The sequence below is a fragment of the Acanthochromis polyacanthus genome, chromosome 16, assembly GCF_021347895.1.
Source record: "Acanthochromis polyacanthus isolate Apoly-LR-REF ecotype Palm Island chromosome 16, KAUST_Apoly_ChrSc, whole genome shotgun sequence".
Classification (NCBI taxonomy): Eukaryota; Metazoa; Chordata; class Actinopteri; family Pomacentridae; genus Acanthochromis; species Acanthochromis polyacanthus.
In genome coordinates this window covers 15838555-15862445 of record NC_067128.1, presented here as the reverse complement: position 1 = coordinate 15862445, position 23891 = coordinate 15838555, and the positions used below count along the sequence as shown (strand labels likewise).

Genomic DNA, 23891 nt, shown 5'->3' with positions numbered 1-23891 from the left:
TTAAAATGACTATCCTTGAACAACCAGCTGACAGTAGCTGTATCAATGTAATTATAATAATGATGTCCACTGCAGCAAATTTGTTAAGCAAAATGTGTCATATTTTTTGTGCCAACGAGCATCATATCTTGCTTCAACCTTTGCAGTAGTAACTTGATGTACAACTCCCCCTTCTGGACAGAGTCCTTTTTACAGAAACAGAGAAGGAATATCTGGTTGTTGTGATTATAAAAATGTTTTAAAGAAAATATTTTAAATTTTATCACGCAATAAATGTTTTGTTGTTTGTTTTTTTAGGTTTTTGTTTTGTTTTTCCACATGAAGCCATTTTCAGACATGGGATTGGTAACTTTGCTGGCTTCAACAATCTGTCAAAATGACAGCACACTGTTATTCAGACATACACTATCAGCCAAAAGTGGACACATCTTCTCATTCAATCGTTTTTATTTTATTGCTTTCTACATTGTAGATTAATACTGAAGACGTCAAAACGATAAGAAAATACATATGGAATTATCTTGTAAACAAAAAAGTGTTCATCTTCAATATTAATCAACAATGTAGAAAATAATACATAAAAATAATATAAAATAATAATACATAAAAAAAACATTGAATGAGAAGGTGTATCCAAACTTTTGACTGGTAATGTAGGCCACTTTTACTTTAATGTTCCTCACAACTTCACTCAGACATACACACTACATTGACGGAGAACCACAATACTCATGCGATATCAGTCATTCATATGAGCTCACTGTGTCTCTCTCATGAATCCTACCACTGTCTGATGCTGTACGTTTGTAATAAGTGAACTGTCATTGTGTGTGACAGTTCACCTGTCTGATGTGAAGATATGTAGGTTTACACAGTGCAACCTGATATCAGATCCTGACCCAAGCTGTTATTCTGTGTGTAAATATGCAGCTATCTCTCTTTAAAGATGCAAATATGGATCCTGCTGCTGTCTGACGTTGCAGCTATTTAATAAACGTAGAGTGAACAGTTGTAACAGTAGGAAGAAACAGCCTTAAGCTCCTGTTAACAGCTGAAGGAAAAAAGCATCAAGGACATTCATTATTGGTTAGTATAATAAATCTTTGATCTATTAGTTTTTGCTTTCAACGCAGTGAAATTTTATCATTTTGAACATTTCATTTTATAATCTCATAGACTTAAATTGTAGATCAAAGTGAGTAAGCCCATCTTTGATGTTACTGAATTAATTTTAGTGCTGAAATGTGAAAACAGTCTTTCTGTAAATCACTTCACAAAACTCAAAGTACCACTGCTTGTGTGCCTGTCCATTAATAGAACAGCTCAGTTTGAACTTGTGCCGAGTTGAAAGTAGAAATGTTTCTGTATTGAAACATTACTGACCTAGTAAGATTACTGGTGTGATTTTTATGGAAACATGACCAGGACATGCATTCAGTTGCATGTTCATGAATGGAGTGAATGTCTGAAAGGGGCTTTTTTTAAGCAATCTGTGTAAGATTAATGTAACTATACTGTTATTTTTTTTGTTTGTTTGATTTGTTCACAGTAGAGTAGGTGTTGCTGGGATCGGTGCAGGTGTCTGGAGAGCTTTTCACAGTACTATACATCACTGCATCTTCTTCTTCATCCCCTTCTTTATCCTGAACGTGGGAAAGAAAACAGACCCAACAACATATTAACTACCCAACAGGACATGGGCATTGCATAAGTATCAACAAACCACAATGTAAGCTGCACAGTAGAAAGCTGTTACTGTTTCGCCTGTCTGTCATTTTATACTTTGACTTCTTAAAGTTAATGTCAGAGAGGCTGAGCAGGAACTGTATGTATTTGTGTTTATGAAACTGTCTTTATCATGTTCATGCAGCCACTCCACTGTGTATTTGTAGTCCACATATGGCAACAGAGCACTTTAACATCACCTCATTATTGTCCCGGTGCTCATGAACTAGTGGAGATGGAGATATTGTGAGATAAAAATGAAAAAGAGCAAATTTAGCTTCATCATTTTAATCACGCTTAATATGATATTTCAATATCTTGTTCGAAAGAGTCTGTTCGGTCTAAAACAGTATGAAATAAATACTCACTGTTGATTACAGATAGATAAACCAGAGCATCTGAACCATGATGCTGGTTGTCTGCAGCTGTACTGACCAACATCTTCCAGTGTGACCTTCTTTATGGTCAGAGAACAGTTGGCTGCAACACTCAGTCTGTCGGCTTTGGCATTTTTCCTTATCAGTCCATGTTGAACCAGCTCTGCTATTGGTGAAGCTCTAGAACTAGTGAAATGCCACATGGTACTGTGACACTCTGTGTATTTATCACATTTGACCAGGACAGCGTGACTTCCTAATCAACTTTGACAATGAGATAGAATTGAAGAGTTAATTTGCAAAAACAGATAACTCCGTTTTGATACATTTTCAGAAAACTTTTTTTTATTGTTTACTTGAGATATCAATCAAACTGAAGTTGAGTGGATTTGACTCAGTAGAAAAATACATGACAAAATAGAGAAAAAATTAATTATTAGTGTTGTTATTATTATTATTATCTCAAGTAAACAATAAAAAATTAGTTTTCTGAAAACGGAGTTACCTGTTTTTGCAAATGAACTCTTCAGTTCCTCTCCTGACATTTCTGTTAACAAGATGAAATAGAGAAACACAACTGAAATAAGAATACTTTTGTAACTGTAACATACTTGATTTCTTGTGTTTTATCTGTGTTTTATATCCCACCTTGAAACTGAAGCAGCAGAATGAGAAATTAAAATGAAAATGTCTCAGTCCAGTTGAATTCAAGCGTTGTGCTTCTCCAATCATCTCCTCGTCAGCCGTCACACCCTCTGAAGTTTTTTTTTAATGAAATCCAGCCTCTACTTCCCGATACCAGTAAAAGAAACTTCCCTATAGACACTTAATTTTTTTCTTTCTGTCTTTCTGAAACCATTTCTCCTTTTTGTGTCTCAGATTTTTGCATAGAAATCTGAACACCAAAAAAGCTGCTTGTGGTCAGAGTTTCAGTAAAGGAAATGTGCTGCTGAATTAAGGTGGTTAGTTTGGGTTGACAACAAACTTTCACTTCCTTTTGTTTGTGGTGTTTCAGAGTCAGTGTACTTAGAATCTGCTCATACAGAGGTTTTGAAAAGGGACCCCATGGTTTTCCCATTTCCCATTTACAGGGTTAGTATTTGTGTTCTAAAAAGTATTAAGCAGAAAGATGACTGATCATCTTACTATGCTGTATTTAACATTACAAACTGATACAGGTTGATATTTATTGCTTTAAAAACAGGTGATTGAAGACAGCAGAGTTAGGGATTTCCACTGTTTCACTCTATATTTGCAGTAGCAATATCAAAAGATTAAAATGCAGCCATTTATAAAGTTCTTCATGAAGTTTTATGCCACACATAAATGCAGAAGTGAGTCATCTGACTGAGCAGATTTTGCTGTCTCAAGCCTGTTGTGCAACATAGGCTAATAAAATATGATCTTATTTTAGTGGTGCTAAAACTGTTGGTTCCTCGTAGCAGCTGAGCAATTTTTTTTGACAGCAGTGGAGGAAGTGTGACGTGAGTGTAGATTGAACAGTTACAGAGCTCAGACTTGACCAGAAAAACATCATAAAGCTTTAGTGAACAAAGTTATTGTGAATTATCGACACACTACACCTTCCAATCACACACATATATATAAGTCTTTGCTGCTTGAACACAATTTCACTGTGTCCATTTTCCTGAATTAATGAAAAATAAATTTTTTAACAATATGATTTCAGTTGCATTTGACTTATTTAAAGGTTTTTGTATATTTTTTTCATGTTGTAACATGTGTATATGGTGTTTCTATAAACTGGACAATACACTATGAGCAGAATAAGCAGTCAACAGAATGACTGAGCACTTCCACCTTCACACTGCAGTGTATCGATGACACACTCGAAATCACTGATCCAGACAACCGGAGTTCCATATACACTACCTGTCAAAAGTCTGGACACAGCTTCTCATTCTTTTTGTTTTTAATTTGTATTATTTTCTATATTGTAGATTAATACTGAACATTAACACTTTTTCGTTTCCAACAGAGTTCTATATGTATTATTTTAAAGGTTTGATGGCTTTAGTATTAATCTACAATGTAGAAAATAATTAAATAAAAAACACTGAATGAGAAGGTGTGTCCAAACTTTTGACCAATAGATTATCACAAACCCAAGGAAACAATTACATCAACTTGCAGGGTGGGATTTTCTGTACCATCCTAAAAAACTAAGAGGAGTTAAAAACAGTTTGTCTCCTCCAAATGTAGTACTAATCTAATCGTATAAGTATCATCCTATTATTCTAAGTATTAACCCTATTAATTAACAAGAAAAGCACTCAGAGAGCGCAGTACTCTGCCAAATCCAAATGTATTCCAATATATTTTGAATTTTAACCATGTGCATTGATTTTGTATATGTCTTTACATGAATAAAGACATTTTCTGCCATAAATTGATGCAGAGGTGCAAAAAGATAACACACACAAAGCCACAGTTATGCAAAACACAGGTGATGAAATGTTACTATTCTATTCTTGATATATAAATATCAGTATTAATAAAGGAACTCTGAAGTTGAAAATTCATGCTATGTAAAAAGTATTAAATTTGATATGTACACAAAGAGATTATAAATTCAGGCAAAGCCACACATTTAAAAACAGCCAGAGTTTCAACACAAAACAAACAGCTACTGTTACAAAAGGCTTCTTTTCTTTTCTCTTTCTGTGAGCCGATGTGGTGGTTGTTGATCAGTGGACCTTAACAGAAGCAAAAGTGCCTCCCAAGTTTTCATAGTTCACTGCACCATCATCTTGTACCTGTTAAAAGCGAGATAAGCTCAGATCAAGTTCAGTTTTATGATCACGTACATCTGAAACATGCAAATGCAACAAAAAACATCAGCCCCAACTTGACTTGAGAGTTCAAAAAAAGAACAAAGACGTAATTTTGAATTCTTAGCAGTCCTTTAAATTTTGCAACAGCTTCCAAAAATGCCTCCAGCTCACTGGCTTTATTCCCAGCTGAACTCTGATGTTTTGAAATTAAACACAATTCACAGGTGAGCTGGCAGAACCTGATCTGATCTTTACCTGACTGGCTTCTGGACCAGAGGGTGTCACTGGTGGGCTTCTTACTGAGTTTAAAACTTGCACAAACACAAACAATGACACATTCTCAATCCTGCATTACACTAAAATAGACTAAAACAGACTAATTTCAATTGCTTTCACCCTTTTTTTTATTTTCAACTCACAATAATGGCATCAGGCGGCCTCTTGTTCCCTGGAAAATATTTCATAGAGTAAAATTAGTTTGTGCTAATCCTCATTAACAAATGCTGGTTTAAATTTTCTCACCTCGAGCTCTGATGACAACAACAGTGATCACAGTAATTAGGAGGAGTTCAGCGACACGCATCACCAACATGATGTAGTTCAGAAAAGAACAATCTATATGAGCTGAAAAAAAAGCAGTGAGTCAGTGAAGGAGATTTTAGCTTAAAGAAATAAGCAGAAACATTTTCTCTCTGTAGATCTACATTTCACTAAGGCAGATAAGAAAAATAAGGCTCTGTGAAAATATATTCATGGCAAAATAAACTGAAATAGAATTCATGACAAAGGAAATATCTCTACATCTACACTAAAAACCCCACAGAAAACTGCAGTTATACCAGAACTAAGAAAATATGAGTCTGCAGACATTGCTGGCTGATATAAACAGATGTAAATGAATGAATGAATGAACCAGCGATAATTCTGATAAGCCTATCTTTAAAAGTTATTACCAGTATATCATTTTTTTTCAATGGCTATAATAAGGAATCTGTTTCTCCTGTCTGTTAGGTTTGCAGTAACTGAGCTGTTTCCTCACCTTCTTGTGTTGTTGAGGTGATTGTGGGCGATGTGGTTGTTTTTAATTCTCCTGAAGTTTTTGATGGGTTCCCACCTGCACAAATTAATCAAGAAAGTTGAGAAAATACCTCAAACGTTAAATGTTACACAGATTTGTCATAGTTTATCATTTAATCATTGTGCTCTCATTGCAACTGTGCCCTGACCTGCTAAATAATAACTCTCCCACTCTTATGCCTCACCTTTTTGTCCACACATACCTGCTTTCTTACACGATGACAAAGGGGTGAAGTTACAAAGCTGAACTTCATCGTTGTTTTGACTTGTCACTTCACATTTGAACAATGCTAAATATCCAGGCTTCTCTTGATAATAAGAGATCTCGAAGGATATTGTAGCAGAGCAATCTGACTGGGATGTCCTCATGTCCTTGTGATCTTTACCCACATCATTGTCCTGATGCAGCCATCTCACTGTGTGTCCACAGTCTCCATATGTCAGCACAAAGCAGGACAGAATCACCGTTTTGGAGCTCTTATGTCCAATCACTGGTGAAGATAGATGGAGATATTGTGAGTAAATATGTCAGTATATTGTCCTAGCAGGATGGTTTTATTATGATGTAAATACTCACTGGTAATCAGAGAGAGATAAACCAATGCATCTTGACCTTGCTGTTGGCCTGATTCATCAAACTGTCTACAGGTGTAACGCCCAACATCCTCGGCTGTAATCTTCTTTATAACCAGAGAACAGTTTGTAGTGACACTCAGTCTGTCTGATTTAACTTTTGCCTTTTCACTAGTCTGACCAACACCAAGAGTAATCAGCTCTACTGTTGTTGAGTTTTGTGAAACGCTATAGATCCATCCACAATTCTCCTGATCACTTATTATATTTCCACATGGCAAACTGGCTTGATCTCCATCTCTGACAGCGATGTGGACACTTTTTTCTTCTACTGAGAAGAGAGAAGAATATCTTAAGAAGTAGTTGAGCAAAATTAAATGCACTAATTAACCCTCTTAATAAAGAAATGCACACGTATAGTGTTTTTATATATCATCTTACCTGTCGAATAAGGCAACATCACCAAAAATAATGAAATGTGAATCCATGTCAAACCAAACATTCTGCCGGCACACTTCAGTGTCTAATAGCTTCCTTCAATGTAGGTTATGTTCTTTTGAATATGAGTCATTTACTCACAATTGTGTAATCTGAGGATTTTTTTCCCTGAGAGAGGAAGTATTTTGTGTCTAAATTCAAGAGGGCTCAAAATGGTGGAAAAGGGAGAAATGCATACAGCATTAACAAAAAAGTGAATTTCATTTCTTTTGTATTTTGATCAGCTGCTCAACTGATCACACCCTGTTGGTGACTTTTATACATTTTAGTAAACTATCTCGCAGTAAAGTCTTATGCAACTGTTTGCCTGAAAGCACAAACAACTCGACAAATGTGAAATAAACAGCAACAAGCAATCATATATCGAAACATCATCAATATAAATAATTTTGACTGTGGCTGATTGATTTTCAGTGTTTTTGTCAATGTAAAGCAAAAGTGTGACTAGTTCACTGCCTTATGTCTTAAAGCTCTCACTCTCTCCGCCTCTGTCCCGCTGATCCTGAGTGGATGGTATGCCGTCTGCTGCTTCTTGCTGTAGTCCACAATCAGCTCAGTGTTGGTCAGGGAGACAAATGCAGATTAAAACGGAGAAGGAACTGCAAAAAACTAGCAGAGGTGCCTTACTGCACAAACTTGAAAGTTTCAGTATGGCAGTACGGCTCCAAAGTCTAAATTGGTTTCTTTATTTTTGTCACAACAGGCTGCAGAAAATTGATGGGACTCAGTGAACAAACAGTTGTTTTTTTATTAAGAATTTTATAGAACGACGCCTCTCTTTGTACACACAAGAAATCATTGAGTTGTTGTACACCCCAACACACAGGCCTAAACGAAATTTAAAAAAGCTAAACAAAAGCAAATCTAACAGAGGACAGAGAAAGAAATCCAGAAAAACAAATATTGCGGCTTTCGTGTGTTTAGTTGTAGACACAACGAATACATCGTGAGCCTTGTAACTGATAAATTTTCTTGGCTGACTTGCATTTTTCGTGGAATCAGCCAATGTTGCAGCAATAACACTTTTGCTAAAGTATACCACAGGTCAGTAAGGTGTAAAGAAATAAAGCATTGCATTGTGATTAACTGTCATTAGAAAACCATATTTCTTAAGCAAGTGTTGCTAATGACAGAAAGTTAACTAGCAGCGATGAGGGAAATAAGCTACAGTAATGACTGATAAATACTGTGGAATATAATACCATATAACCTTCAGTCCCATGAATCAAAAACAAATCTGACATCAAATAATGTAAATCAGATACATCTTGTTTATGTCTCTAAAGTTGTGGTTTTCCATTTACTGGTTCTGTATTGTCAGACGAATGCTCAGAGTTTAATGACCCTGACTGTGGTTTTTCCCTACTGCACGTGTTTCTGTTGGCTTCTACTCTCCTTTGTTGGTTGGTCTATCTCTCCATCTGCAAGATGAACTGCTCCTCAGCTGCTGTTGACCTTGGATTTATCCATCAATCCACTGGACATAGACAACAGTATAAAGTCTAACAGCAATGATTAACTTTAGATGAGCCTGCCCACTGTTCAATCTATATTAATCCCTTTTGCTCTGTTACAAATCAAAGATACTTCTCTCAATGCAAGTAACCTACTGTGGACAGTGTTTCTTTTAAAATCATGGGGGTGTTAGATATTTCTCTACAGTCCTTCAATTCTGTCTCTCTGCTGGGAGCTCTGACAGTCCTGCTGCTCATCTATTTCATCTCCTCTTCCAGTTTAGATTCACATTATAATGGGAAGGAGCCTCCAGGACCCACACCACTTCCTGTGCTGGGGAATCTGCTGCAGCTGGACATGAAGAGAATCTTCATCACATTACCAGAGGTGAGGAAGTTACTATCTGTCTTCAAGGATATGTGTTGGACGTCCTCTGCAGGTCTGTCACCTTGTCTGATTTCTCTGAGCTGTTAAAAGCAAAAACAAATGTGAACATATTCTGCTCATCTTAGCTCTTTAAGAAGTATGGATCAGTCTTCACCGTCTATTTTGGACCAAAGAAAGTGGTGGTCCTGGCAGGATACAAGACAGTGAAGGAGGCACTTGGGAACTATGATGACGTGTTTGGGGACAGAGATCCATTATTATTTGTGGATGAAGCTAACCAAGGACATGGTAAGGAGAGAAATATGTTCACCTTTTTCAAATGTTTAATTTTTAGTAAATAATCACATTCATCAGCAATAATCTGTGAATTAGTTAAATTACTTTGTACTTTACTTTAGGGGTTACATGGTCTAATGGTGACTCTTGGAAAGAAATGAGGCACTTTGCCTTGAGTAACCTGAGACAGTTTGGAATTGGCAAAAAAGCAAGTGAGGACAAAATCATTGAGGAAAGTCACCACCTCATTGAAGTTATTAAGAAATTCAAAGGTACAGTTTCAGTTGTTTCAACCAAATTACATTAACCTCAAATTAATTACAAATTTATACACTTTAACATTTTTCTGTTTCCCTTTTCACAGGAGCCGCTTTTGATACAACCGAACCTCTTACCTATGCAGTCTCTAATATCATCAGCTCCATTGTGTTTGGCAGCAGATTTGAGTATGATGATCCAGTGTTGACATCTCTGGTACATCAAACAAAGCGACGTTTTCAGTTTCTGAACTCTCCCTCAGTGCAGGTATTACTTCACAAATTTGTGAAATGTGTACAAAGACTGAAACTTTCAAAACAGTGACCTACATAATCCTTAAGTCTTGAAATTTAACTTGAAGAAGTCCTCTTGCTTTCACTGTCTTTATTTTAATGACTGATATTTGCATAATCCTTGACAGGTATACAACATGTTCCCGCGGTTCTTCAAGTGGATTGCAAACAGGAGGGAATTCCACAACGTGATTACTGACCATAAAAAACAAATTTTTGCCCTTGTGAGTCGTTTGAAGGAGACCCTCAATCCACAGATGTGCAGAGGATTTGTGGACGCCTTTCTGGTCCGCCAGCAAAATGTGGAGGTTGGGATCTGCATCATCTATTAACAGTGATGTTAGTTCAGTGTGACACCATGCAAAAGTTGCACAGTTCTGGCAGAGCTAATGGAAAAAAAAACTGCTGAAAACACTATAGTGGTGTCCTAATTCTTTACAACACAGTAATTCTAAACAGGTTTAAGCATTTTGCGTACTGGAAAAGGGCTGATTTCAGAACTGATACTGAAACCAATTATATCACTATGCACACCAGTGAACAGTGGTTCCTAACACATCTCTGGGGGTAGAATGGTAGTTTAGTCCCACAACACCTCCAGGAGGCTAGGCAATGAACTCTGGTGTCCCAGATTCACCCCCTCTCCCTCTCCAGTGCTAGTTCACACTGCTGCTACAGAATCCAAACAGCACATTCAACTGACCCTGACCAATGAGCCAAAGTCAAACCCTACCTAAGAAGGGCTAGAAAAAGTTATCCATGCTTTTATTACATTGCGCTTGGACTATTGTAACTCCCTGTACATGAGCATTGACGAGTCAGAACTCAGCCGTCTACAGCTTGTTCAGAATGCAGCAGCTCATCTCCTAAGTGGGACAAAGAAACGTGAGCACATTATTTGTTTTTAAGTCACTGAATGTACTGGCCTCAGAATATTTGTCTGAGTGTGTTAAGGTGCATCAACCCTCAAGAGAAATGAGGTCAGCTGATTAGATAGGGTGACCATATTCTGTTTCTCTGAAAAGAGGACACACTTCCAGCTCCAGCTTCACTACTTCAGCCAAGCGCACCACAGACAGAGACTATACAAGCAGACTTTAAATTTAATACAGCTTCCATACTCCAAAGGTCGCCCCAGTTAAGCTTCCTCTTCTCAACATCTTCCCAGTTCAACCACTGCCCCTGTTTGGCCTGACCAACTGCCTTCGCCCTCCTTATCAGTTCTTCTTGTCAACGCATCTGTTCCACTACAAGCTGTGAACCGTAGATTTCTACCTGTCGCTGGACTTCATCCAACTGACTCGACTGACTTGTCAAGAAATACTGGTCTATGCGGCCACTCTGCCCTTCCACCACTAAACACTTCTTCTTTTCCCGATGAGTTCTAAGGCCTCTGATTGATGTTGTTCTTGGTCAGCCACAAGGACAAACTTGAAACTTCTTATCCACTGCTGTACAACTTTTGCTCTCCTTAGTTTCCTTCACAGTAGCCTGACTACTGCTACTTCTAGCTCTGGTCCTAAAAGATGGGTCCGTGCCCCCATCCCTCACTGAGTCACGTAACCAAGGTATATCCGTTCTACTGTCCATTACCATGTAATCCACCTGTGATTCATCTTCCATCCCTGCTCTCGCTGACTCTTGGAATAATATATTACAGCATGTTATGACAAGAAAACTTGCCATTAATAACTGGGTTGCATCATTAATAAGGATTACTGTTGTTGAATATGTACAATAGCAATAAGAATAACTCTATCAGAGCATCACATGATGCTGCAACACTCTCCTGTGTTTACTGCAAGACTGATACAAACTTTGTAATAAGCCTCTGTTTTTGAGAAAATATTGAATCAGAAATGCTGGAAAAGTCTTCCCTAAATGACTTCATACAACTCAAAATAACATTGAGTACACAGCTCCTATGTAGTCCCAGAATAGGGGGCAAAACAGGTGGAGTTTTCAAAACTTCCAATGGGGCGATGTCACCATCCTCTCAAGCAGTTTCAGTTTTTTTTACAAAAACCTTCAACAGTGAAGGCATTTTTCTGTGCTAAGTAGCAAGCATTAGCTCGAGCCATGCCAGTATGAATGTTTGCCCCCTTTGAGTGTCAATGAAATTGAAAAGTTGTGTCATTTAATTTGGAGTATTCAGACACATGATGCAGCAGCTTTTTCTCCTCTTTGCCCTCCATGCAGGTGAGATGCTTTGTTTCTATTGGCCATACATAATTATACATGCAGGGGTAAAAGTTCCAAAAGTTTTAACTCTGACTGTGGTAAGCATGCAGTCTCACCGAACTGTGCTGCGCTTGTGCTTTGCTTGGCACCACGTCATACAGTTGTTGCACACCGCAAGCAATTGAAATGAATGGGCTTCAGAGCAACGCAGCACCAGTGTCTTGCCTTGTGTGAAAGGCCCTTAAGACTGTCAGGGCAAAAGTGACTAGGATACACATTCAGACATGAAGTCTACACCTTAAATTGTCATTTTGGCAAAGCTATTGAAAGGGTAACCTTAGAAATCAGTTACAGCACTCATGTCACTCAGACACATGTGTGTACATCTCATTCAGACCCACTGTGGATGAACAAGAACTGCAGGAAGATCGAGTTTCCATTACACACAGCCAGATGTGTTTGAATCATATGCTGTCATATGTATTTGCAGGAATCTGGAATTACCAACAGCCACTTTCACACTGCTAACCTTATGACAACAGTCATCAATCTGTTTGCTGCCAGCACTGAGACAACATCATATACAATGAAATGGGGACTTCTATATTTGGCCAAGTATCCAAAGATACAAGGTAAGAAGCTTCAAATGTCCAGAATTTAAAACCACCATTAAAGTTCTGGTTTAGGAGCAAACAATTCAACGTCACAAAAACAAACCACCAAAAAGTCTGAGACCCTCCATGTATTTTTAAATAAACTGTACTGCAAAAATGACCAAGTATGTTTCACTTAAATAATTTGGAACCATACTGCCTTCAAATTGTTTGCACATACTGTACATGGTATTTATAAGTGTATGTAAACTTTTATTCATAGCACTATAGCCAAGCCTTAAACTAAGAATGAACTGATGTGATGACAAAGGTAAAACTGACAACACTGTCTTATCAAGTTTATGCTTAAAATGTATTAAGTTTTTTTGTTTTTACATCTATTTGTAATATTTAGTTGTGCAAACATAATAAAATCTGACTCAACTAAATATTTTATTTATTTTCAGGAATAGTTTAGTTTACTTGGAATGTTTTAAAATGATTAAACCGCATAATTTTCTCACATAATTTCTAGGTTAAGTCGATCTTTCTCTCAAACATTCTGACCAGAGTCCTTTGACCCTGACAGAAGTCTCTGTCACGGTGGCTTGTTGATAGCTAAATCCTAACAATACTTTTAGTCACAACACTGAAAACCACCTTTCCCATCCAGAACATTCAAAATTCAAAATTCAAATGCAACAAAACTGACAAAATAATCACAAAAGCATTTATTCAATAGATGTGAACTTTAACATTTCCACTATTATTTGCACTGCCAACATGGGGCTGACATTGGTCCGAACGACAAACTTCTTGGTTTCCTTTCGGACTTAAATACAGCCTCCATTTTATGAAACAGTAAGAGGCTCAGGTACTACATTTAATCTTAAATAAATTTAATGACATGCTGGTCCCTCATCTTTTGCTTTAGTGGTTTTTTAAAACATCAAGTTAAATCATTAATGGCAGTTACAAAATAACAACTGCTCTGCAACATCCCTTGTGTACACTCCAAACGTCCTTCAAAAAAAAAACCCAAGGTGCATATAATAAGTCTCAGTTTCCAATGCATTCAAGGGTAATCCCTTGTTTTGGGGATTTCCAATGTATTTTCGTAGGGCTACTCATACATATTTGAGAAATAGGAAATGTTGCCTGAACAACTCTGACAGAACTGTTTACTTGGCCAGACTAAAACCTCATCCAACATTTTAGTTGAACTGACTCAGGAAATTTGACCTGAAGCAGCAAAAACATCACATCCTTTTGAAAAAATTGTTTATGAAAGTCTTGGAAAAACAGGTGAGAGACGGTTGAGTGAATTTTGTTCTCTGTCCTTTTTCCTCTCCAAGACCAGGTCCGTGAGGAAATGACAAGGGTCATAGGAAGTCGTCAGGTGCAGTTCAGTGACAGGAAAGACCTGCCCTTCACCAACGCTGTCATCCATGAGACACAGAGACTGGCCAGCATCGTCCCCATTTCAGTTCCTCACAAAACCACCAGAGACATCACTTTTCAGGGCCACTTCATTAAGAAGGTTAGACTGAAGGAAACAGTTTGTGTGTGTCACCAAATCCAAATACCCGATAAATAAATCATAAGACAAATATCATCTATTTATTTATTTTAAGAGTTCTTCCCAATTTACCCTGTCATACAATTTCATTGCAATTAAGGGAAACTAGATTATCGGGGAAATCAAGACCAAATTCTCTACAAAAATTAACCACGAACAAAAGGAAGGAAACTAAATCAAACCACCTACTCGAAACTAACTCTACAAACTGATAGCTAAACAAACCACTAAACCCGAAAGTGAACACTACAACAAACTAAGACATAACAAATGAACTGGGCTGGCTAAATGGGGTACTCACAAAAATGAAGAGGCAGGCTTGGGGAAAACAGTCCGCATGTGACTAAGACGGACAGGAATCACAGAACAGGAACTGGCAGGAATCCGGGGAGGAGGAGAGCTGAGTCTATGGGTACTGAAGCAGTCGGGAGGTAAGCAGGGCTCAGTGAGAAAACAGATTCCATGAGGGGATAAGAGTCTATGCAGAGATAGATGGATGCAGAAAGAGGGAGCCACAGGGACAAAGAGAGAGACACATACAAGAGAGAGACACACAAGAAGAGTGAGAGAGAGAGAGAACAGGGAGACAGATGACAGAAACAGGATGAAGGAGAGGAACGGGCTGGAGTAGGGATCATAACAGTAATTTGTTAAATGACAATTTGTTTTCGAAGAAGCTTGGCCAAAGTGAGAAGTTTTGATGAAGTTAGAGAAAATTTTGAATGAGTCAACTTTACAATATAAGATTAAGCACTGCTGGTGTTTTTGGGGGATGATGTTTGTGTGCTTGGTGACTTTTGTCTGTTGACCTTGGATTTATCCATCAATCCACTGGACATAGACAACAGTATAAAGTCTAACAGCAATGATTAACTATAGATGAGCCTGCCCACTGTTCAATCTATATCTAAACCCTTTTGCTCTGTTACAAATCAAAGACACTTCTCTCAATGCAAGTAACCTACTGTGGACAGTGTTTCTTTTAAAATCATGGGGATGTTAGACATTTCTCTACAGTCCTTCAATTCTGTCTCTCTGCTGGGAGCTCTGACAGTCCTGCTGCTCATCTATTTCATCTCCTCTTCCAGTTTAGATTCACATTATAATGGGAAGGAGCCTCCAGGACCCACACCACTTCCTGTGCTGGGGAATCTGCTGCAGCTGGACATAAAGAGAATCTTCATCACATTACCAGAGGTGAGGAAGTTACTATCTGTCTTCAAGGATATGTGTTGGACGTCCTCTGCAGTTGCGCCATCTTTTCTGGTTTCTCTGAGCTGTTGATGAAGTGTAAACTAAGTTACAAATCAAGACCAGAGTCTATGACTTGAACATGTGCAGATATTCAAAAAAGAATCACCGAGACGTCAGCATTCAGAGAACAGCAGGATTTGTTTGTCGACAAAAAATCCAGGAGTACTTCTTAGCAGTGATAACACCCCAAAAAGAACTGTAGTTACTTAGCTGTGAACCGTCTTTTATGCTGTGAGTGTTGGTCATTTTTCCACACCTATAGCATACATGATATATGGTAGGAGAGACAGTTTTGACACTATTATACTTTTCTCAGTCTATTGGTCTGATCGTGATGTCAGGTTATCATATTTCACCCCATCGATCTCACTTTACAGAAGACATGCACATTAAGTTATCATTAGGTCATCTTTTACAGAGAACATGCCCAGACATGTTCAGACTTTTTGCTCCACATCTTACCCTTCTTATTTTGTTTTCATGCATATTATTCCAATATATGTTAAAAGTTATAATACCTTAAGTCTACACCATTATGTTTTGAGTACATAGGTTTTACTTATGGTCTTTAGTCTAATAGCATTTGCCATAATTGTATTATCTCTTAGTTTCAGCACATTGTAGCCAAAAAATATTACACCACACTGTTAAAAGCAAAAACAAATGTGAACATATTCTGCTCATCTTAGCTCTTTAAGAAGTATGGATCAGTCTTCACCGTCTATTTTGGACCAAAGAAAGTGGTGGTCCTGGCAGGATACAAGACAGTGAAGGAGGCACTTCTTGACTATCGTGATGTGTTTGGGGACAGAGATCCATTATTACTTGCGGATGAAGCTAACCAAGGACATGGTAAGGAGAGAAATATGATTGCCATTTATAAATGTTTAATTTTTAGTAAATAATCACATTCATCAGCAATAATCTGTGAATTAGTTAAATTACTTTGTACTTTACTTTAGGGGTTACATGGTCTAATGGTGACTCTTGGAAAGAAATGAGGCACTTTGCCTTGAGTAACCTGAGACAGTTTGGAATTGGCAAAAAAGCAAGTGAGGACAAAATCATTGAGGAAAGTCACCACCTCATTGAAGTTATTAAGAAATTCAAAGGTACAGTTTCAGTTGTTTCAACCAAATTACATTAACCTCAAATTAATTACAAATTTATACACTTTAACATTTTTCTGTTTCCCTTTTCACAGGAGCCGCTTTTGATACAACCGAACCTCTTACCTATGCAGTCTCTAATATCATCAGCTCCATTGTGTTTGGCAGCAGATTTGAGTATGATGATCCAGTGTTGACATCTCTGGTACATCAAACAAAGCGACGTTTTCAGCTTCTGAACTCTCCCTCAGTGCAGGTATTACTTCACAAATTTGTGAAATGTGTACAAAGACTGAAACTTTCAAAACAGTGACCTACATAATCCTTAAGTCTTGAAATTTAACTTGAAGAAGTCCTCTTGCTTTCACTATCTTTATTTTAATGACTGATATTTGCATAATCCTTGACAGGTATACAATATGTTCCCGCGGTTCTTCAAGTGGATTGCAAACAGGAGGGAATTCCACAACGTGATTACTGACCATAAAAAACAAATTTTTGCCCTTGTGAGTCGTTTGAAGGAGACCCTCAATCCACAGATGTGCAGAGGATTTGTGGACGCCTTTCTGGTCCGCCAGCAAAATGTGGAGGTTGGGATCTGCATCATCTATTAACAGTGATGTTAGTTCAGTGTGACACCATGCAAAAGTTGCACAGTTCTGGCAGAGCTAATGGAAAAAAAAACTGCTGAAAACACTATAGTGGTGTCCTAATTCTTTACTACCTCCCCCCAACACACACACACTCGCACGCACACATGCACACACACACACCCGCCATCCCCACCCTTGCGACCCTAATGAGGATAAAACACTGTATAAATAATGGATGGATGGATGTCACTCAGACACGTGTGCACATCTCATTTAAACTTACTGTGGATGAACAAGAACTGCAGGAAGATTGAGCTTCCATTAAACACAGTCAGATGTGTTTGAATCATATGCTGTCCAGCCCGGTCTCACGGGGATTCGTGAAACTGTCACGTCAGTTTTTGTTTCGGTTTCGTGCGCACCAACACGATGTCGTCATGTTTTTCGTGCCGCTCACCACGAGCGAAACCGGCTGTGGTAATCACATCTGAAAGTGGTTTATACCGGCGGATTCATGACGATCTAAGCTGTCCATCGGCGTTTGCGGCCGCCGCTGCCGCCGCCGCTTCGGCCGCCGGACATTCTTTAAATTCCTATGCAAATTCGTGACGATTTAAGCTGCCGCCGCCACGGCCACAAGACATCCAGCCGCAGAGGCGGCCGCGGTGGCGGCCACAAACGCCGATGGACAGCTTAAATCGTCATGAATCCGCCGGTATAAACCATTTTCAGATGTGATCCGGCGGCCGCATTGGCGGCCGCAATGGCGGCCGCGGCGGCGGCTGCAAACGCGGATGGACAGCTTAGATCGTCATGAATCCGCCTAATTGCATAGGAATTTAAAGAATGTCCGGCGGCCGAAGCGGCGGCCGCAAACGCCGATGGACAGCTTAGATCGTCATGAATCCGCCGGTATAAACCACTTTCAGATGTGATTACCACAGCGGGTTTCGCTCGTGGTGAGCGGCACGAAAAACATGACGACATCGTGTTGGTGCGCACGAAACCGAAACAAAAACTGACGTGACAGTTTCACGAATCCCCGTGAGACCGTGTGCTGTCATATGTATTTGCAGGAATCTGGAATTACCAACAGCCACTTTCACACTGCTAACCTTATGACAACAGTCATCAATCTGTTTGCTGCCGGCACTGAGACAACATCAACTACAATGAAATGGGGACTTCTATATTTGGCCAAGTATCCAAAGATACAAGGTAAGAAGCTTCAAATGTCCAGAACTTTAATCCACCATTAAAGTTCTGGTTTAGGAGCAAACAATTCAACGTCACAATAACAAACCACCAAAAAGTCTGAGACCCTCCATGTATTTTTAAATAAACTGTACTGCAAAAATGACCAAGTATGTTTCACTTAAATAATTTGGAACCATACTGCCTTCAAATTGTTTGCACATACTGTACATGGTATTTATAAGTGTATGTAAACTTTTATTCACAGCACTATCGCCAAGCCTTAAACTAAGAATGAACTGATGTGATGACAAAAGTAAAACTGACAACACTGTCTTATCAAGTTTATGCTTAAAATGTATTAAGTTTTTTTGTTTTTACATCTATTTGTAATATTTAGTTGTGCAAACATAATAAAATCTGACTCAACTAAATATTTTATTTATTTTCAGGAATAGTTTAGTTTACTTGGAATGTTTTAAAATGATTAAACCGCATAATTTTCTCACATAATTTCTAGGTTAAGTCGATCTTTCTCTCAAACATTCTGACCAGAGTCCTTTGACCCTGACAGAAGTCTCTGTCACGGTGGCTTGTTGATAGCTAAATCCTAACAATACTTTTAGTCACAACACTGAAAACCACCTTTCCCATCCAGAACATTCAAAATTCAAAATTCAAATGCAACAAAACTGACAAAATAATCACAAAAGCATTTATTCAATAGATGTGAACTTTAACATTTCCACTATTATTTGCACTGCCAACATGGGGCTGACATTGGTCCGAACGACAAACTTCTTGGTTTCCTTTCGGACTTAAATACAGCCTCCATTTTATGAAACAGTAAGAGGCTCAGGTACTACATTTAATCTTAAATAAATTTAATGACATGCTGGTCCCTCATCTTTTGCTTTAGTGGTTTTTTAAAACATCAAGTTAAATCATTAATGGCAGTTACAAAATAACAACTGCTCTGCAACATCCCTTGTGTACACTCCAACGTCCTTCAAAAAAAAAAACAAAGTGCATATAATAAGTCTCAGTTTCCAATGCATTCAAGGGTAATCCCTTGTTTTGGGGATTTCCAATGTATTTTCGTAGGGCTACTCATACATATTTGAGAAATAGGAAATGTTGCCTGAACAACTCTGACAGAACTGTTTACTTGGCCAGACTAAAACCTCATCCAACATTTTAGTTGAACTGACTCAGGAAATTTGACCTGAAGCAGCAAAAACATCACATCCTTTTGAAAAAATTGTTTATGAAAGTCTTGGAAAAACAGGTGAGAGACGGTTGAGTGAATTTTGTTCTCTGTCCTTTTTCCTCTCCAAGACCAGGTCCGTGAGGAAATGACAAGGGTCATAGGAAGTCGTCAGGTGCAGTTCAGTGACAGGAAAGACCTGCCCTTCACCAACGCTGTCATCCATGAGACACAAAGACTGGCCAGCATCGTCCCCATTTCAGTTCCTCACAAAACCACCAGAGACATCACTTTTCAGGGCCACTTCATTAAGAAGGTTAGACTGAAGGAAACAGTTTGTGTGTGTCACCAAATCCAAATACCCGATAAATAAATCATAAGACAAATATCATCTATTTATTTATTTTAAGAGTTCTTCCCAATTTACCCTGTCATACAATTTCATTGCAATTAGTTTTCAATGTCATGATCTTAATTGAAAAATTGGAACATGGCAGTTAAACAAGCCCTACTGTTTTATTAAATATATTGTCCAGCTAAAATCAGTGGAGGAAAGATTAACTTCAGGGGGTGAGATTCCAGATTTTTTTGCCAGGCCACTGCATCGTTCATGCTCATTCATTCCTGTTCCTGCCTGCTATATTCCCTACACTCCTTCATTATTTATTTAAAAAGTGAACTCTTCAGCCTTCCTGGTGCCATTGCATTTGGGTCATCTTTTCTGTTGCCCCGTACACACCACAGTGACAGCAGAATCTGGCTAGTTCGATGTTGACAAAGATATTTTCTTCATTGAAAAATCTGAGTTCTTGTAAATGCAATGTTATATAAAACATGGGAACCTTATGTTTTTCCAAGAAAATTATTACCATAGATGGAGTCTTGTTTCTCCCAAGCCACCTGCTTTCCAGTCCAGTAAAGAACATTAGTGTTGTCCCTGAACCCCAGTCCATGTAAGTCTGGCCTCTGAGTCTATATCCAGTGTCCATGACAGATAGCCTCCTACCATCTTCCCAGCCCGTTGCCACTAGCCAGCTTCCCAGCTTGCAAGCCTCCAGCAAGATTCTCAGTTGGTCAGCTTCCAGGTTGATAATCATCAGCCTGCTGCTTTTCTTTGGGACTCACTTTATCATTTTAAAAAAAGATTATCCAAGTGTCTTTTGAAAGTGTCAGTCTCTGCATTGCCCAGGTTTTTTTTTTAGCCTTTCAGCTGTGTAGTACGATCCTGAGTGAGGAGGTTCTGTCAAGGCCCAGCCTGATTTGAACTGGCTGTTCTTGCTATTCTTTAGTCGATCATTTCCACCAATACTTCTACAACTTGTTGACCTGCCCTGATCCTCAGTCATCTGTGTGTCCATCCATCACTGACTACACTCCTGTTGAAGATTTCCTACGCTGGTGTACAGTTTTCTGACGGCTGTGCATCTTACCCTGAACCTCAGTCCCCTGTGAGCTCCACTGAGTGAATGGTCTGGACGTAATTGGTGTTTTTCTATCTCAGTGGTATGCAAAGCAAAACAAGCAATGTGTTTGTTTTCACCTGTTCACACACCAATGGCGACAGAGTTGCCATGCAAGGTGATTGCCTGCTATCGGAAGCAACTTCAGGTTCACTGCCATCCCATTACTGGACAACCCACTCTACAATCTGAGCCACAGTTGCCAAAAGAGTTAAAACATCCACCATAAAAACCTGTATATACTTACCTTCATCAGGATATCATTGTATGGAGGAATATTTTTGGTTAGGCAAGGCAAGTTCAAAGCGTATAGCACAATTCATACATAAGGCCATTCATGGTGGTTTACAATGGCAAACAAATGCATCAGAATTTTAAAATGAATTATAAAGATGATTTAAAAGGAGATATGAAGACACTAAAATCATAGAAAAAAAACAAAAGTATGGTAAAAGTCAAGAAAATAAATTGAAATGCTTTACGGTTTTATTTGATTAGAATTCAGCAGTTACATTTTTTTGAAACAAATCCAGCATAAGCAGAAGATGTTAAGAATAATATCATGGAACGCACTTTCACTTTGTGTAATGTCTGCAGGGATCTACAGTGTATCCTCTCTTGACATCTGTCCTGCATGATCCTACGGAGTGGGAGAGACCTCACTGCTTTTTTCCTGCTCACTTCCTGGACAAAGATAAAAACTTTGTCAAGCCAGATGCCTTCCTGCCATTTTCTGCAGGTATGTGACTACGGCTATCACAGTTAATGCTACATTTCCAATGAGGACACGCAAAGTTTTTCTTTGATTTTCTCCTGCAGGTCCCAGGAATTGTCTTGGACAGAGTCTGGCTACGATGCAGCTCTTCCTCTTCCTGGCCACCCTTCTGCAGCATTTTCGTTTCACTCCAGCACCTGGAGTTTCAGAGGATGAACTAGATGAGACACCATCTGGGAGGTTTAGTGTTGTCCCTTCTCCTCATAAATTGTGCGCCGTTCCCATCATGTGAGGAAGAGGCCTTCTTTAAAATGCTCTGTGACCCTATGTAAATTGATTCACCTCCACCCTTGTTTTCTTCAATTTCTTGCTCATTTTAATGCGTGGTACAGCTAAAGGTTCATTTATTTAGACAAATATAACAACAAAAAAGCTTATAAGAGTTTAATCTAAGAGCTAATGTTTAGCCATTTTCCTTAGTTTTCTTGATAATAACCAAAATCCCTTAAGTTTGTACATCAGTAGCTAAGGCATTGTACTGCCACAAACAATGCTTTTAGTCATTCCATGTTTTCTATTCTATCTGTTTTAGTCCCATGAGCCACACAGGAGTTAGTACTTGATTCATAACTATTGTTTTTGATGACTGCAGCCATGTGTCTTGGTATGTTCTCCACCAGCTTCTGACATTGTTCTGCTGTCACAGCAGCCCATTCCTGTTGCACAAATTCAAATAAATTTGCTTTGTTTCTGGGCTTGTGGTTCTCCATTTTGCGTTTGATGATTTTCCACAGGTTTTCAGTTGGATTTAGATCTGGTGATTCAGCAGCTAAGGCATGGTTCCAATGTTCTGGTTCTCCATCCAGGCTTTAACTGACCTTGCTGTGTGGCAAAGGGCATTGTGTTGTTGGAAAATCCAGTCATTGGAGGCAGGAAAGAGTTTTCCAGCTGATGGAAGAAGACTGTTCTCAAGAGTAACCCTGTACATGACCTGGTTCATTTGCCCTTCACACAATAACCGGTGTATAGAGAATGGATGGATGGATGGACAATTGCATTTGCCCTGTTCCACATATGCTGAAACCACCCCAGAGCATCACTGATCCACCTCCATGTTTTACTGTAGGGGCAAGACAGTCTGGTTTTTAGCTTTTCCAGGCTTCCTCCTAACCAGTAAGTTGTCTGGAGGGGCCATCAACTGAAAACTGGATTCAGCTTCAAGAAGTTGGTTTTGTACTGTTGTTGCCAAATAAGTCACATTTCTCGACAGTGCCCACTCATTTTTAAGGTCCCTGGAGGTCTGATGACGATTCCTAACACAGGAACGGATGAGTGCACGGTCATCTCGTGGGGTAGAAAGACGTTTCCTGCTGCGACCATCTAGCAATTTGGTAGTACAATGTTCGGCTTGTTTTTTCTTGGTGTAATGAACGGCTGTCTTGAAGATCTTCAATTTTTTCGCTACTTGTCTGTCACTCATGTCAATTTCCAGCAGTGCCAAGATGGCTGCCTTTGTGGCTTCGCATAATTCTTTCGTTTTCGGTATTATGTGAGAGCTGACAACTTCTGACTTGTGCTACAGCTTGAATGTAAGCACAAAGCCACTATAGGCCTTTGCATGTGCTGTTTATGACATGAAATAACATCTTATATACTCTGGGAATACAGTTAAGCCCAAGCATGTCAAATAGGAAATAAACTATTATGTGATCATCTGGATCAGCCAGATACCACAGCACGCCTTCAGGGGTCTAGTGGACTCCATGCCTTGATGGTCAGTGCTTTTCTGGCAGCTAAAGGGGGACCAACCTAATATTAGGCAATTGGTCATGTTCATGGTAGTTGTGTCAGCAAGATTAAACCCTGAAGATACAATGGTAACCATTCCACCACAGCAACACCTGCCCATCTATATTTGTTCTATCTAATGTTAAGTGAGATATCAGTAAAAAGTTCAAATTTCCCTAAGACAAAATCAAATCTTGCGTGTAATGAAATGGGTTTTTTTTTTCAGACTTTATGAACTTCTGAAGATCTTACGAAACAGCTAAAGTTGCAAAAAGAGTTATTTTTTCTGTTAGAGTGATGTTTCCAAGGTCAAGAAATAATGTCAATGCTAAAAAAGAAAAGTAAGATTGTTCCTTATTAGTCTCAAAAGCAGCCACGTGTGATATTATTCCTCTTTGGATAACATTTACCACACATGCAGGACATTTCCAGTTCAAATAATGTCATTAATTTCAGTGGAGCAGAATACTGCATTATTCTGGTAATGTGTTACATTATGGTCAA

General features: G+C 38.7%; 1 protein-coding gene and 1 long non-coding RNA gene across 8 annotated transcripts; one reads left to right on the top strand and one right to left on the bottom strand.

Moving 5' to 3' along the window:
• Nucleotides 1-4562: 4562 nt before the first annotated feature.
• LOC127530277 (uncharacterized) lies at nt 4563-6461 on the bottom strand. Its single transcript, XR_007936738.1, has 4 exons — nt 6178-6461; nt 5937-6011; nt 5317-5521; nt 4563-4879 (listed from the first exon to the last, which is right to left on the bottom strand). It is a non-coding gene; the product is annotated as an uncharacterized LOC127530277 (long non-coding RNA).
• Nucleotides 6462-8639: 2178 nt separating this feature from the next.
• LOC110961568 (cytochrome P450 2K1-like) lies at nt 8640-21946 on the top strand. Of its 7 annotated transcripts, XM_051936771.1 has the most exons (14): nt 8640-8887; nt 9013-9175; nt 9286-9435; nt 9528-9688; nt 9843-10022; nt 15085-15264; nt 16011-16173; nt 16284-16433; nt 16526-16686; nt 16841-17020; nt 18100-18241; nt 19556-19740; nt 21482-21623; nt 21704-21946. In XM_051936771.1, the coding sequence occupies exons 1-14, from the start codon at nt 8681-8683 to the stop codon at nt 21889-21891; spliced, it is 2352 nt and encodes a 783-aa protein (XP_051792731.1). In that variant the 5' UTR covers nt 8640-8680; the 3' UTR covers nt 21892-21946. The 7 variants fall into 7 exon arrangements, 6 of the variants coding, with proteins under 6 accessions (XP_051792731.1, XP_051792726.1, XP_051792725.1 ...); XM_051936770.1 differs by lacking the exons at nt 8640-8887; nt 9013-9175; nt 9286-9435; nt 9528-9688; nt 9843-10022 and adding exons at nt 12387-12527; nt 13844-14028 and having other exon boundaries at nt 15156-15264; XR_007936864.1 differs by lacking the exons at nt 16284-16433; nt 16526-16686; nt 16841-17020; ... (2 more) ...; nt 21482-21623; nt 21704-21946 and adding exons at nt 12386-12527; nt 13844-14028 and having other exon boundaries at nt 15156-15264; nt 16011-16154.
• Nucleotides 21947-23891: the final 1945 nt, after the last annotated feature.

Coding starts and splice junctions, on each gene's coding strand:
- LOC110961568 (XM_051936771.1), top strand. CDS start 8,681: ATGGGGGTGTTAGATATTTCTCTACAGTCCTTCAATTCTGTCTCTCTG. Junction 9,176..9,285: donor TGAAGCTAACCAAGGACATG/GTAAGGAGAGAA, acceptor ACTTTACTTTAG/GGGTTACATGGTCTAATGGT. Junction 17,021..18,099: donor TCCGCCAGCAAAATGTGGAG/GTTGGGATCTGC, acceptor ATGTATTTGCAG/GAATCTGGAATTACCAACAG.